General features: G+C 36.7%; 1 protein-coding gene across 1 annotated transcript; it reads left to right on the plus strand.

Annotated features, from left to right (window-relative positions):
- Nucleotides 1–3,254: 3,254 nt before the first annotated feature.
- Nucleotides 3,255–5,898, plus strand: LOC130049853 (E3 ubiquitin-protein ligase TRIM36-like). The gene has a single exon (XM_056148043.1). The coding sequence runs from the start codon at nt 3,344–3,346 to the stop codon at nt 5,000–5,002; it is 1,659 nt and encodes a 552-aa protein (XP_056004018.1). The 5' UTR covers nt 3,255–3,343; the 3' UTR covers nt 5,003–5,898.
- Nucleotides 5,899–16,563: the final 10,665 nt, after the last annotated feature.

The raw sequence follows: 16,563 nt of genomic DNA on the forward strand, positions 1-16,563 counted from the left end.
CTACCCCTTTTATATAAATGTACATATATGTCGCGATTTACGTCAAATGTACCGGAATCCCGCAGGCATCTGTTAAACCCGAAGAGATGCAGCAAAAAAAAAAAAACCCCGATTGAAGCAGATTGAACCTCCCTCCCCCCAATTGAAGCAGAATGAATTCAAACTAAGATGTACACGTTAGATGTAGGTAATGCAACTATTAACAGGACTTAACAGATTTATTCCGTAATATATGAAATAACTAGAAGGCTGCCAGAATTTATGTTTAAATCAAATTAAAATGTCATCTCATTAGGAATATAAATAGTTAGATTAGAAATCAACTGTTAGAAGTTCTCGCTCATTTAATGTTAGAAGAATGATGTGGTCACTCAGTCTCTGCTTGTTTTTGTTTTTGTTTTTTTTTTAAAGTAATAAATCTAACACAAAATGTTAAAACATGTATTATGTGTAAATATATACACGTGACAAGTTCCTACAAGAAGGCGGGGGCATATAGACCTTGACTTTATCAATAGATGTCAGTAGCGGATCCAGGATTTCCGAAAGGGGGGGGGGGTGATTGATTCATTGTATTTTGTTTAAAGCCTCTCTGGGGAATTTTTCACAAAGACCGGTGAAGGGCTTCAAATGTAGGCCTTTGCTCGGCGCTTACGGCCATTGAGCAGTGAGGTTTTTTTTAGCGTGTCACACCACCGTGACATCCGTTTCAAGGTCACCTCCGAGAACCCGTGACATTCACATCTGATGCCGAGCGTTTGGCGATGGAACTATCACTAACTGTTTTAACGACTTAGGTATGTCGCGGCTGTGATTCGAACCCCCCCCCCCCCCCCCCCCATCGCTGCGGTGGGCACATTTGAAAGTCGAGCATTAGCTGAAATCATCAGCGATTTGGGGTGCCGAAGTTTAACTTACATTATTTGTATTTTTTTTGCGCAAAAAAGGGAATGGCCCGGGCCCCTGCTCTCCAAATCCACCACTGGGTGTCCCTGCCCGCTAACACATGTCAATACCGAAAATACAAGACTGTATTCCGCCATGTAAACTTATACACATACTTATCTGAGCTTAATCAATTTATGGTGGAATGTTTTAAGATAAAATTGTTGTGCCAATTGTAAACAAATTCCCGAAATCTGATTTTAATGTAAATAAGTCGTATTTGTCCGATTCTAAGTGTTTTCTAAGCTACATTAATCATTCTAATTCTTCAATTCCGTTCTGTTCCGCGTTTTAGCAACATCCGTTTCTATGTACCTAGAATGCGACATTAATCGTGACCCACAGGGTTGAATTTCAATACAAACAGAGAATTACATTAATATTTGATTGCATGTTTGATGACAGCAAATTCTGTCTTCTGACGTAAATGTTGGCATAGCTACCCATTTAAAGTGAAAAATAAAATTTGGGGGAAAATCGTGAATCGATCCCTTTAAAATATTTCAATCACATTCATGTATACACTCCTCTTCGCGGTACACACGTTTTAATGATTTTTAATATAAAACCCTGAGAGAAAATTCATGTCATGAGTATTTGGCAAATAGATATTGTTTAAATTGAACCTGATCAATGTGTGACAGTTTTGGTTTAATTAACATTTCAATTGTTAATTCATTACCTATGTTTATGCTACTGTACATCCTGTAGATCATCATTTTTGTGTAAAGTCTGAATCTGATGTAAATTGTTCACTTTACTATTTTTATCACATGTACTGTTTATACTGTTGAATTTGCCTCCATCTTGTCAATCATTCCAAAGTGAATTTGTTTCCTAACTTTTCATTGGTTTAAAGCTAGTGCCTTAAACTCACCAGAAATCGTTTTAGATTTTCACCCTGCAGTTTTCAAAGTCTCTTAGTTAGAGTCATTTTCATTGGTTAGAGTTAGTATATAAACAGTGACAGCGGCAGTTTCAAGTCTCTCTTTGCTAGGGACTAAAGAACTCACAGGTTCGTGCTCTTTCTATTCTTCTCTTCTTCTCTTGGGTTAAATCCCGGACTGCTCGTGCAGTCTTATTTTTTTTACCGGTTTAGGAAATAGTCTAAATTCTTTAAGATGTAATTTAGTCCCTGGATAGAGTCAGACTGGTTCAAGGTTGAATTAGATATCCCTTTACAACTTTACTTTGTATGGCATTGTAGTTATTTTTATGTAGAGAAATTACTGAGCTTAGTGCCTTTTTGATACTTAGGAATTTACATACAGTTGTGCTGGTATAGCGAGCCACCATGTGCTTTAGGGTTTGTTAGGTGTTGTATGGAAGCCTATTCCCTTCTCCTTTGATATTTTTGGGCCATAATATTTTCATTTTCCCCTTATTTATTTTTGTTATTTAAATTCATTTTGGTTATTAATTACTCAGTGGTCAGTTCATCTTCGTTTTCTAACTCATTTACCTTTCTATTTTATTTACATTTTTGGAGATTATATTGAAAACTTATATTATTTGTTGTCAATCAAATTATTCAGTATTATACTATAATAAATGATCTGTTAAAACTTTCAAACTCTCTTCTTATTCCAAGGTGTTGATCATAATTTAGGAATCTTATATCTGAACCTGGGTTGAACAAAAACAGGACCAGTCATTGTAAACTGACATTGTCAGTGGACTTAGTCTGTTCCTTAGTATTACGCCCTTCAGTACAGAGTTTAAGGGTATTTTGATAGTTTTTATGCTTTGGGCAGACTGAGTACACTTTGCGGCCGGAAACAGACTGGTTCCCGTTACAAATGCATGGAGATTACAAAATATGTACATACATGAAGCTGCGCTCGCTCAAACGGTAGCACCGTCAACATATTAATAATAACAAATATTCATTGTATATACATTGATTGTATTTTTTATGAGAGCAAATTCTGTCTTCTGACGTAAATGTTGGCATAGCTACCCAACATGAACTAGGTCAAAGCTAACTGCAAACCATTTAAACAGGCGATAACACATCACTAGCGTATGCTAGTCGACGCGCCGCACAGGTATTTAATCACGGGACTAGACGGAAGGTCGAAAGAACAGGGAGGCAATGTTGGATTTTCAGGTTAGACAAAATTATATACACGCATTCTGCCATCGTAGTGTCAATAATATCGATATTTGTGTGATCAGTGAGATATATCTGATCACCTAGATAATGATTTCATATAATTCGGGGAGTGGGGGTGGTTATATCGATGCCTTTTACTTATCATTTCATTTGAAATATTAAAATTATTGTATTCTATCATAGTGTAATTGTTTCTTGTCAAATGTTTTGACCTTTTAAAATATTTTATTAAGATCCCCCTTTTTTATTGACAGTAAACTACTCGTGATCCCGGCGTCAGAAATGCATCCCCGGCGCAGTGCTCAGGAAGTCCTACTGTGTGACCTCTGTGAAACTGTCCCCCTACAGAGTCATTGTGAACTTTGTAATATAAATCTATGTAAGGCCTGTGTTGGGGAGCACCTCTCGGACTCCTCTAAAAAACACCATGTAATGCCCTATTTACAAAGAAAGTCTACTCCCAACTACCCGAAATGTCTGAAACACGTCGAAAAACACTGCGAACTTCACTGTGAGAATTGTGATATTCCTGTTTGTATTAAATGCGTCTCCTCCGGTAAACACGAAGGTCACAAGTTATCAGAATTTCTGGAAAAACTCAGCGCTAAAACACAAAATTTACAAAAAGATTTGGAGGAACTCGAGACCAGAATTTACCCGCGATATGAAGAAATGGCGTCCAGTATCCAAACCGAAAAAGCCGACATAGAAACAAACTACGGGAAATTGACCACAGCTGCCGAAAAAGAAGGTGAAATTTTACACCGGGAGATCACCGCCATTGTCAATCAGCGAAAATCTGCCATTCAGGAGATGAAAAACAAACACCTATCTACCCTGAACAAAAATACAGAAGAAATCACACAGAAAATGGCGGAACTCAAACAGATCATTTCCGACTTGAAATCAATCCTAAAATCAAATGACGTCTCCTTAACCTCTACTTACAAATCTAGGAATTCCGAATTTAGAACATTACCCTCTAAAGTCCGAGTTACATTTCCGAGTTTTACTCCTCAGAAAATAAACAAAGATCAGTTCAATGAAATGTTTGGTTCTCTGTCGCCATTATCCATTAACACAGAACATGGCGACACAATGAAGTCAGCAAAAGCTGTATCGTTTCCTCCAGTCAAACCACTGCTTGATGAGCCACGCCTCACCGCCACCATAGACACTGGGTATAGAGAACTATACAGTGTTAGCTGTCTGAGTGAAGATCAAGTCTGGACACGCGGGAATAACAAAACCATAAAGCTCCTCAACCTCCAGAGTAAACTACTGACATCAATAAAAACCAAGTCAGGGTACTGGCCACGGGACATAACAGTGACACGGGACGGAGATCTTGTTTATACTGACTCTAGTAATAACACCGTGAATTTAATTAAGAATAAAAAGCTACAGACCGTGATCACACTACAGGGGTGGAGTCCTCGCTTTGTCTGCTGTACCGTGGTTAACGACCTCCTGGTTATCATGATCAGTGATGACAAACAATCCAAAGTCGTGCGTTACTCCGGCTCCACAGAGAAACAAAGCATTCAATTTGATGGTCAGGGTCGTCCTCTCTACTCATCTGGTTATAACTATAAATACATCAGTGAGAATAGGAACCTGGATATCTGTGTCGCTGACTTTGACGCTAGTGCAGTAGTGGTGGTTAATCAGTCAGGAAAACTCCGATTTAGGTACACTGGTCATCCCTCTAATACCAAGCAATCATTTACTCCAGTTGGCATCACTACAGACAGTCAGAGTCACATCCTGACAGCAGACCATAACAATGACCGTATCCACATCCTAGATCAGGACGGACAGTTCCTCCGTTACATTCACTGTGATTTACGCGCTCCATTCGGTTTATGTGTGGACATCAGAGACAACCTCTTTGTGGCTGAGTGTTACACTGCTAAAGTGAAGAAAATCCAATATTTATAAACACTGTTAATTACACAGTTCTATGGTGTTAATTACATCTATCAAAACGGTGTTAATTACACATCTCTACAGTGCTATTTACATCAGTGTGTTGATTACAACTGCTTGTTAATTACAGTTCCTTGTTAATTACAGCCCTGTGTTAATTACATCCCTGTGTTAATTACAGCCCTGTGTCTATGATGTGTAATGTACTTGTGTTTGTGAGTTTAACTGATAGAACATTTGTCTCTCACTAATGTTTACTAATTATATCTGTATCATTATGTTTAGCTGAACAGTATTAATTTTAGAACACTAATTACTATTTTGACCGTGTTACTAGTTATGTATATACAATCTTTTGTGGACTAATTTGACTGTGTTACTAGTTATCTCTATACAATATTTTATGGACTAATTTGACTGTGTTACTAGTTATCTCTATATAATCTTTTGTGGACTAATTTGACTGTGTTACTAGTTATCTTTATGCAATCTTTTGTGGACTGATTTGACTGTGTTACTAGTTATCTATATACAATCTTTTGTGGACTAATTTGACTGTGTTACTAGTTATATATCTATACAATCTTTTGTGGACTGATTTGACTGTGTTACTAGTTATCTATATACAATCTTTTGTGGACTAATTTGACTGTGTTACTAGTTATCTCTATACAATTTTTTGTGAACTAATTTGACTGTGTTACTAGTTATATATCTCTATACAATCTTTTGTGGACTAAGTTGACTGTGTTACTAGTTATCTATATACAATCTTTTGTGGACTAATTTGACTGTGTTACTAGTTATCTATCTCTATACAATCTTTTGTGGACTAATTTGACTGTTTTACTAGTATCAATATGTGTACAATTTTTAATGTGTATATTATAGATAAACATGATTTAGAGTACAGTCTTACTTTATCACTGTCAGTACAGATAGATAAACATGATTTAGAGTTCAGTCTTACTTTATTACTGAGTACTTACTTAGATTTGTGGTACTGTAACAGAGAGTGACCACAAACGTCCGGTCTTTATCACAGATCTTCAGATCCAAGGTCACAGTCTTCTGTCTACAATCAATAACATCACAGCAAGTAACCAAATCTCCACCGTCCTACAAAACAAACACAGATAAAGTGTTATCATGTTAAACTGAATTATCAAGAATTGTCTGTGGTATAAATATGTAAAGGTAATGGAAAGGAAAAAAATATTGTTCAAGCGGGAATCAAACCTGAGTCCCCTAATTTGAGCTATTCAGACCAATATCCATGATTTGACTAGACCGGGCCTGGGGGTTATAACTTTTTTTGAGCACGTTTTCATACTCAAACTCTGTGCTCTAAATCGTACTCGTATTCAAAAGTGAAGGTTATAAAACATTTATAAAACCATTCTCACACTCAAATGGAGTACAGACTCAATATTTTTCGAGTATGCTGTTAGCTTGCTCAGAGTTGTACTCAAAACAAATATGGCTGAGATTGAGTATGAGTGCAGTAAAGGTTTTAAATATCCAGGCCAGGATGCAAATGAAATGTGAAAATAGCGAACAGTGATCAATCTCATAACTCCTATCAGCAATACAAAATATATATTTGGGCAAACACGGACCTCTGTACATACCAGAGGTGGGACCAGGTGTCTAGGAGGAGTAAGCATCCCCTGTCCACCGGTTACAACTACCGTGAGCCCTTTTCCCCCATCAGGTAAACGGAGTTTAAATGTAAAGGGAAGGGAAAAAATGCATAGCTCAACCAGGAATCAAACCTGACACCCCTGCATTTGTAGTCAGGTGTTCTAACCACTGTGGTATTCAGACCAATACATATAGTTTGTTTGAACAGGGAATCGAACCCGAGACCTGTGTATTACTTATCTAATAGTCAGGCGATCTAACCACTGAGCTATTCAGACCAATGTCCATGTTTTGTCCGGACCGGGAATTGAACCTAAGATCCCTGTATTACTAGTGAGGTGTTCTAACCATTGAACTATCCAGGCTGATAGTCACAGTATATATAGTCAGGTGCTCTAACCATTGAGCTATCCAGGCTGATAGTCACAGTACATATAACCAAACCACTACTACAACATTCACTAGTAATTCTGTACTGATATGCTGTAGCTATATTTATAGTAAGAACATTTGTTATTAACTCACCTGTGCCAAAAGCTCAAGTGAAGTATTCTAATCGGTATTTGCCGGTTGTCGTTGATTAATTATATTAATAAGCAAGTCTCCTTGGAAGTGGAGATTCAAGTGTGTTGGCATTGTGGTCCCCGGGAGAAGAGTGGAGCCTACAATAGGAGATGGAAGTTTCATGTGGGAATTATAGGGTAAATCTTCTTAATAATAGTTGGGCCATAATTAGTCATATTAATATGCACGAAAGTTTGTCTTTTTAAATTAAATGGGCTCGGAGGGGGTAGGGGGAGGATCACAAAAGATTGAAGTTTTATTTGAGAATATACAAGTGTACTCAAATGTAATTGGTCAGCCTCCATTGCCTGTTGTATGCTAACAAAATTCTTTCAAAGACTAAATTAGAAAAACGTCCAAAACTCAAAAAGGAAGGCCGCACGGGTTGATGTTTCAGTTCCATTCATGCGTTAAATTTTACGTTTGCATTACTGTACCATTCACCACAATGCTGTTGTATTTTTAAACAAGAGTACCACAAACGGTACATAATACGCCCGTGAAATGCTTACACAGGGTGTTTTTCTTGCGGTATAATTTGTATAACTTTGCTTCAGGTAGTATCAGCCATAGTGAAGCTGTGACAAACTTTCATATGAACAAAGGGTCTTAGCTTAAAAATCGAGATTTCCTCAAAATGGACCAAGTTCAAGAATCTGTAATTTTCTCAAAAAGTGTAGAAAATCAAAATCCATCCCACATGCAGATCTTCAATACCCATACTAACACTCCACAAAATTAGAAGTCTCTCACTTGAAAACTGTGGGAGGAATAGGGCGGAAATACTATGTACACTCCATATAATAATTGTTTCCAAATAAAGGGGCAAAGCTCCTGGGAAAAGGGTCGAAATGGATCAAAATTGCAGTATGATCTAGAATGACCCACAAAGAAGCTACACAACAAGTTTCAACATGATATGTGAAAGGGAAATGAAATTATAAAGAGAAAACCCCGAACGGACGGACGGATGGACGTACAGACATCGATGTACCATAATACGTTCCGTCTAAAGACGGGCGTATGAAAAGAGGAATGGGGGCAACCAGCCTATATACAGCTATATCTCTGCACGCAAAAAATATCCAATTTGCATATAATGATAAGAGGGGGTAGATTCATTGTTGCTGCGTGTCTGATGATTGTTTTTGTTCTCATTTGAATAATTAAAGTGCAAGCAGAGCTTTAAATTGGTGTTCACAACATTTAACTTTCAAAAGATTGAATCACACAAGAAAAAATATCTGAACAGAAATATTACACTAGAGGTATCAATTCTTGATAATCATGTTTTGTTTATTGGCACCTGGTGTAATTACACAGGAAGTAGTTTTGTTCAACAAATGGATATATGTATACACTCGTATCTTATTGCATGTTATTTTGTGTTTTGATTGTCGAAAATATTGAAAACATGAGGCTCATGAGCCACATTGCTCACCTGTGCCCATATTCTAAGAGTTTCTCTCTATATTTGCATGTAAAACTTTGATCCCTTATAAAGGTCCCACATTACCCCTAGGGGCAATGGTTTGAGCAAACTTGAATCTGTACTATGTCAGCAATCTATTAAGTACATCTATTATCTTCTGGTCTGATTTAAGAAGATTTTTCCTATACACTCGTACTTACATGTAAAACTTAGATCCCATATTGAGGCCCCACCCTACCCTCGAGGACCATGATTTGAACAAACTTAAATTTGCACTATGTTACGAAGCTTTCATGTACATGTCAACTCGTCTGGCCTAGTGGTTCTTTACAATAATATTTCCAAAGATTTTCACTATGTATGCACATTTAAATCGTTGATCCCTGATTGTGGTCCAACCCTACCTCCATAGACCATTTGCACAAACTTGAATCTTCACTATGTCAGGAAGCTACCATTTAAATTCTTACTTTTCTAGCTTGATAAAATGTTTAAAGAGTTTCCCTGTGTCTTTACACCTAAAACTGTGATCCCCTATTGTGGCCCCACCCTACCTCGTGAGGCCATTATTTGAGCAATATTGAATCTGCACTATGTAAGGAAGATTTTGTGTAAATTTCAGCTATTCTGGTCCAGTGGTTCTTGGTAGGAAGGCTTCAAATAACTCACCCCATATTTGCATTTCTTTGATTATCTCGCCTTTTAAGGTGGCATGACTCTTCATTTGAACAAACTGGAATCCCCTTTATCCTCAAATTATGTGTACCAAATTTTATTGAAATTGGTCCAATGGTTCTGAAGAAGTCGAAAATGTGAAAAGTTTACAACAACGTAGACAATTTCATACAACGGGGAGTTCTGATCAGAAAAGACACGGAAGATCTATCTTAAGGAGATAAGGACATAATTAATAGGTCAGATTCTTATCTAAAGTATGTCAAACATTCAGTTCAAGGTCATAAGATTACACACTATTGCATCACCAAAAGGGTCTTTCTATAAAGAATACACATACAAAATATGAAAGTCCGTCCTTAGATAGTTCAAGAAAGAAGTTTAACGATTATTTCTATGTATACGTTCCAGCTTATAAAACATTTATCCCTTGTTGTTACCCCATCCTACCCCTGAGGTGGAACCCTTGATTTGATCAATTTTGAATGCCTTTACCCAATGATGCTATGTACTGAGTTTGGTTGAAATTGGACTAAGTATTACTAAAGAAGTTGGAAATTTGTAAAGTTTACAGACGGACAGACAGACAACAGACAATGGATAATCAGTGATTATAGACTAGGCGAGCTAAAAGAGATAAAATTTACCAGCTCGATACAAAACACCATCCCCAGAAATGGATTGGATGGTAAGGTAACCTGGCCACTTCTGCTGTTAAGAGACAGACAATACTCCTGCAGTCATTGTCTCACCGTCTTTTGAGGCCCAGGAAGCTGAAAAACCAAAGTGGCAATGAGTGCTAGAATGATCAGAAATCAGACAGGGAAATTTTTCGTTGAAATCCGAAGCAATTTTTTTAACCACAATTTTAGCAAGCAAGCCAGCTCATGACTCGCAGGCCTTATCATTCACCTGAGTATCAGTTAAAGGTATCACTAAAGCTAAGAAATCTACAACAATTGTTCCTATATTGACTCTGACGTACAGCCCGTCCCTGACTGAACCCCGCTTAGATGCATAACCTAGGGTAGTAAAATTAAAATGTTGATACATCTCTTGTTGTTTTTCTTAAGTTTGCATTTATCAGTAGTATATATACTAGTAAGAATATTTTAAAATGCTAAAGACAATAAATAACATAGATTAGGTCCAACCCTGAAACCCAAATTCCTACCCCAGAATCATGAAATCTACAAATGTGGAGTCCATCAATTGCATTAAAGAAGATATTATTCAATGTTTCACACACAAAGGCACTCAGTCTGTCTATGTATAAATTCAAAAACTTGTAATTTTGTAAACACCAATAAAAAATTTAAAAAAAAAACGTTGAAGAATTAAAACCCTTGATCTAAATCTTCCAGTCGCCTGTAAAGGTCTGAGGTTGTAAACAGTGAGTGGAGTCACACAGACATGCCACGTAGTCATGGTGATACGTCCTCAAAACTGACCAGTTCAACAAGCTGTAGTTTTCTAAAAAAAAAATCATATAAGGAAATCAAAACCCTTGCTACATGTATATCTTCCAAAACCCATCCAACGAGAGTACCACCAGATAATACTAACTTATATAACATTATAATACCATACAACAAGAGTACCACCAGATAATACTAACCTATATAACATTATAATACCATACAACAAGAGTACCACCAGATAATACTAACCTATATAACATTATAATACCATACAACGAGAGTACCACCAGATAATACTAACCTATATAACATTATAATACCATACAATGAGAGTACCACCAGATAATACTAACCTATATAACATTATAATACCATACAATGAGAGTACCACCAGATAATACTAACCTATATAACGTTATAATAGAAGAGTACCACCAGATAATACTAACCTATATAACAGTATAATACCATACAACAAGAGTACCACCAGATAATACTAACCTATATAACATTATAATACCATACAACGAGAGTACCACCAGATAATACTAACCTATATAACATTATAATACCATACAATGAGAGTACCACCAGATAATACTAACCTATATAACATTATAATACCACACAACAAGAGTACCACCAGATAATACTAACCTATATAACGTTATAATACAAGAGTACCACCAGATAATACTAACCTATATAACATTATAATACCATACAACGAGAGAACCACCAGATAATACTAACCTATATAACATTATAATACAAGAGTACCACCAGATAATACTAACCTATATAACAATATAATACCATACAACAAGAGTACCACCAGATGATACTAACCTATATAACATTATAATACAAGAGTACCACCAGATAATACTAACCTATATAACATTATAATACAAGTGTACCACCAGATAATACTAACCTATATAACATTATAATACCATACAACGAGAGAACCACCAGATAATACCAACCTATATAACATTATAATACAAGAGTACCACCAGATAATACTAACCTATATAACATTATAATACCATACAACAAAAGTACCACCAGATAATACTAACCTATATAACATTATAATACCATACAACGAGAGAACCACCAGATAATACTAACCTATATAATATTATAATACAAGAGTACCACCAGATAATACTAACCTATATAACATTATAATACCGCCGTGAAAAGCTAACATAGGGTGTTTTTCTTGCAACTTAGCTTCAGGTAGTATTAGCAATCATCAGGTTGTGACATACTTTTTTTGCATTTTAAAAAGCCCCAGACAAATCATATACTCTCTATGTAATTTTTTTTCTCAAGATGACTAAGTTCAACAATCTGTGATTTTCTCAAACAAGGTTTTCCTACAAAGTGACATTACAACCTTGACTTTGAGAAAAAGGCATCCTACACTTGGCACGCGATATATGTGTATCGAATATGATGGTCCTAGCCCCAACGGTTTGGTGTGTATCCTACTACTATACGACCGTGACCTTTGACATTGAGGACAAAATGGCATCCTCCTCTTGGCGGGAAGTGTATGTGTGCCAAGTTTGACAGTCCTAGCTCAAAACATTCGGTCTGTATCCTGTCTGCAAGGTTTTCTTATTAAGTGATACAACAACCCTGAACTTTGACCCTGAAGAACAAAACGCATCCTCCTAATGGTATGAGTTTGACAGTCCTAGCCCTAATAGATCAGCCTGTATTCTGCCTACAGGTACAATGTTTTCCTCTTAACTGACACTACGACCTTGACATTTGAAATTGGAAAACAATAGACATATCCCCCTCATCATGGTAATCAACTGTACCAAGTTGTAATATTCTGGATCTTACGGTTCGGTTTGTATCCTGCCGAGATTTGTACAGACGGAGAGACAGACGTCACCCATACCATAATACGTCCCGTCTTTGACAGGGTATAAAACTATATAAAAAGACAATTCTCATTTGAAAGCTGACATCAATCAAAACTGAAACATGATCAAGAGTGACCAATAATGAAATTACTCAATAACTTTCAGTTTGATACTTGGTAGGAAAATGAAAATAGAAACCAGAAAGCCCTAATGGACGGACAAACATACAGACGTCGCTGTCCATAATACGCAACATTTAAAGATGGGCATATACAACTTTTCAATTGTTGGTGGAAGACACACGACAACGGACGCAGAACAATACCAATAGGTCACCCGAGAGATTCAGGTGAACTGAATATATATTCATAGAGAGTCGGATACATGAAATCTACCATTTGATGTGTAGTTCTATGCAGATAATTATATGTAAACTGAGGCAATACATGCAGTTATAACTACCATTAGATTGTAGTTCTACGCAGATAATTATATGTAAACTGAGGCAATACATGCAGTTATAACTAATGTCTTTGATTAATGACCAGACTGAAAGCATTCAAACATCAGTATCTGAAATCACATTATTAGTAAGTACTGTGTTATAATATAGTCTAAGAGAGGTAACTATAATGTCTGCCTTCATGCTCTTTACAATCTGGACTTATTACGAGAAAAATTAATACTTCACCGACTCTTCTTAGAGAAAATGAAAACATCCACTGATTGATACACCCCAGGAAGACCACATCAATGTTTATTGAAGTATCCAGTCTCCACCAGCAGGTCATGATGGGCTGAGAAACCACTGACACTCATCACTACTTGTCAGAGAGAAGAAAACATTATGGAGAATTTCAAAACAAAATTAAAGGTCATAGGAGAACCATAGGTTGAAATCAAACATTAACCTGATAGGTGTAGGGCTGGGATCAGTTAACGCCCAGCAAGTGTAGACGATACATTAACCTGGCAGATGTAGGGCTGGGGTCAGTTAAAGCCCGACAGGTGTAGAAGATACATTTACTGATAACATGAAAAACAAGATGACGAATTTGCTATGGTGAAATGCGACGTATAGGTGCTCGTGAATCTTGCAGAAAACATTCCTTGGTATGCTGAAGGGGGATGAAAAGCAACTAGCCACGAAAATTACGCATCTTCAATCTCTATTTCAAACTTACCTCATAGGTTTAAATACAGCATGTGTAGTAATTTTAGCAGAAGACGACAAATAAAACGGATGACATGGGGTTTAGATGAAAGACAGAACTACATTTGCCTGACGAGATATTTGTGAAAATTCCTTTGGTAAAGTTGGTTTATACACCGTGGATCGGTCTCGAAGCTGATAGCCCCATGTCTGTTTACATGATATGTTGCACACCTTTATATGCATTACCTTTCATTAGCATCTCACAAGGTGTCATCTCAAAAGCTTACAGAAGGCAGACACTGACTATTCAGAACGATTTATGAGGGTGATCGATGGTGAAATAGCAAATTTTGGATAAATTATGGCTCTGTATATAAAAATTTCATTCTAGAAGGGGGAGTGGGGGGGGGGGGGTATATATACATCAGACCTATACCAGCTATCCACACTTCAGGTGCCTGTGAGCATATATTGTTTTGAAAATCGAAATTATCTTAGAAGAAAAGACACTTTTCCTCTGTAACCCTCTTGTGACATCACTCTGACCCCAGGAGACATGGTATAAATAAGCATGAGTATGTACTTAACGAGAATGTGTGCATATTAATCTTTATTTTTTTTTGAAGAAGTACAACATCGCAGATCCATGCACAAATGCGTTAATATTTACTAATGTTCGTAGATGTAAACTTAGGATTTACGTCTGACTTAATAAGATTAGAGTTACATACTTGTAAAATGGTATTCACAAAACCGTTCGTAGCCGTAAACGTAACTTACAAGTATTTTAATGTACGATAGCACTTACGCGTGCGCAGTGGATATTTTCACTTCGAAGCAACAACAAAAAAAAAAAAAATAAATAAATAAAAAAAAAAAAAAAAAAAGATGAATATAGAATGAAATCAGTATTATCTCTGTTTTACAGTTTATTTAACTGACATTTATGTTACATGTATTTTTCAAGCCTTGTGAAATTTAATTGCAGTGAACAACAGTTGTTTGATTCAATACTATTATTCTTAATAAGGTCTATGGGTACAATGTTGTAATGGCTTGATAAATCTTTTGTGAAACAGAGATATGCTCATCTTTAATTGTCATGATTGTGTGAAAGGAAGAGCAGAATAATTATTAAAGATATATTGCAGGACTGAGAATCCAACCCAGGACCCGTAGTCTGGTACTCTATCCACTGACCAATCCATGCTGATGTTCATGGTCCATCTGCTACATTGATGTCATCTTATATATTTATCCATTCATTTATTATGCCCCCCTTTGAAAAAGAGGGGGCATATTGTTTTGCACCTGTCGGTCGGTCGGTCAGTCGGTCTGTAGACCATATGTTGTCCGCTCAATATCATGAGAACCATTCATTTGATGATAATGATATTTCATATGTGGGTTAGTTATGAGTAGAAGAGGATCCCTATTGTTTTTCAGGTCAAAAGGTCAAAGGTCAAGGGTCAATCTACTCTGGACATAGGAATATAATGTCCACTCAATATCTTGAGAACCCTTTGCTTGAAAGACATCAAACTTGGCACACTGGTACATCCTAAGGAGTAGATGACACCTATTGATTTTGAGGTCATATGGTCAAAGGTCAAGGGTCAAACTGGACATAGGAATATACTGACCATTCAATGTCTACAGAACCCTTTGCTTGATAGACATCAAACTTGGTACGCCAGTACATCTTCAGAAGAAGATGACCCCATTGATTTTAAGGTCATATGGTCAAAGGTCAAGGGTCAAACTGGACATAGGAATATACTGTCCGTTAAATATCTCGAGAACCCTTTGCTTGACAGACATCAAACTTGATACACTGGTAAATCTTCAAGAGAAGATGACACCTATTGATTTTGAGGTCACATGGTCAAAGGTCAAGGGTCAAACTTGACATGGGAATATACTGTCTGCTCAGTATCTTGAGAACCCTTTTCTTGACAGACATCAAACGTGGTACACTGATACGACTTCAGGAGAAGACGACCACTATTGATTTTGAGGTCACATGGTTAAAGGTCAAGGGTCACACTAGACAGGAATATACTGTCCGTTCAATATTTTGAGAACCCTTCGCTTGACAGACATCAAACTTGGTACACTGGTACATCTTCAGGAGAAAATTACTCCTATTTATTTTGAAGTCACATGTTTAAAGGTCAAGGGTCAAACTGGACATAGGAATATACTGTCCGTTCAATATCTTGAGAACCCTTTGCTTGACAGACATCAAACATGGTACACTGGTACGTCTTCAGAAGAAGACGACCCCTATTGATTTTCAGATCACATGGTCAAAGGTCAAGGGTCAAACTGGATATTGGAATATACTGTCTGCTCCATATCTTGAGAACCCTTTGCTTGACAGACATTAAACTTGGTATACTGGTACATCTTCAGGAGAAGATGACACCTATTGATTTTGATGTCGCGTGGTCAAAGGTCAAGGGTTAAACTGTACATTGGAATATACTGTCCGCTCAATATCTTGAGAACCCTTTGCTTGACAGACATCAAACAGGAGAAGATGACTACTAATTATTTAAGGTCACATGGTCAATCCACTCTTGACATAGGAAGATATTGTCTGCTCAATATTTTGAATTGATGATACTACTCTCAATTAAATGATGTGTGTGTGTATAACCATTTTCAATTTTGCACCATGGGGGGCATATGTGTTTTACAAACATCTCTTGTTTTATCTGGACATTTGACATTGAAATAAAAAAAAAGTTTGATATATTCACCAAAATAAAATTTGTTACAAATCATGT

Source organism: Ostrea edulis, chromosome 8 (assembly GCF_947568905.1).
Source record: "Ostrea edulis chromosome 8, xbOstEdul1.1, whole genome shotgun sequence".
Lineage (NCBI taxonomy): Eukaryota > Metazoa > Mollusca > Bivalvia > Ostreida > Ostreidae > Ostrea > Ostrea edulis.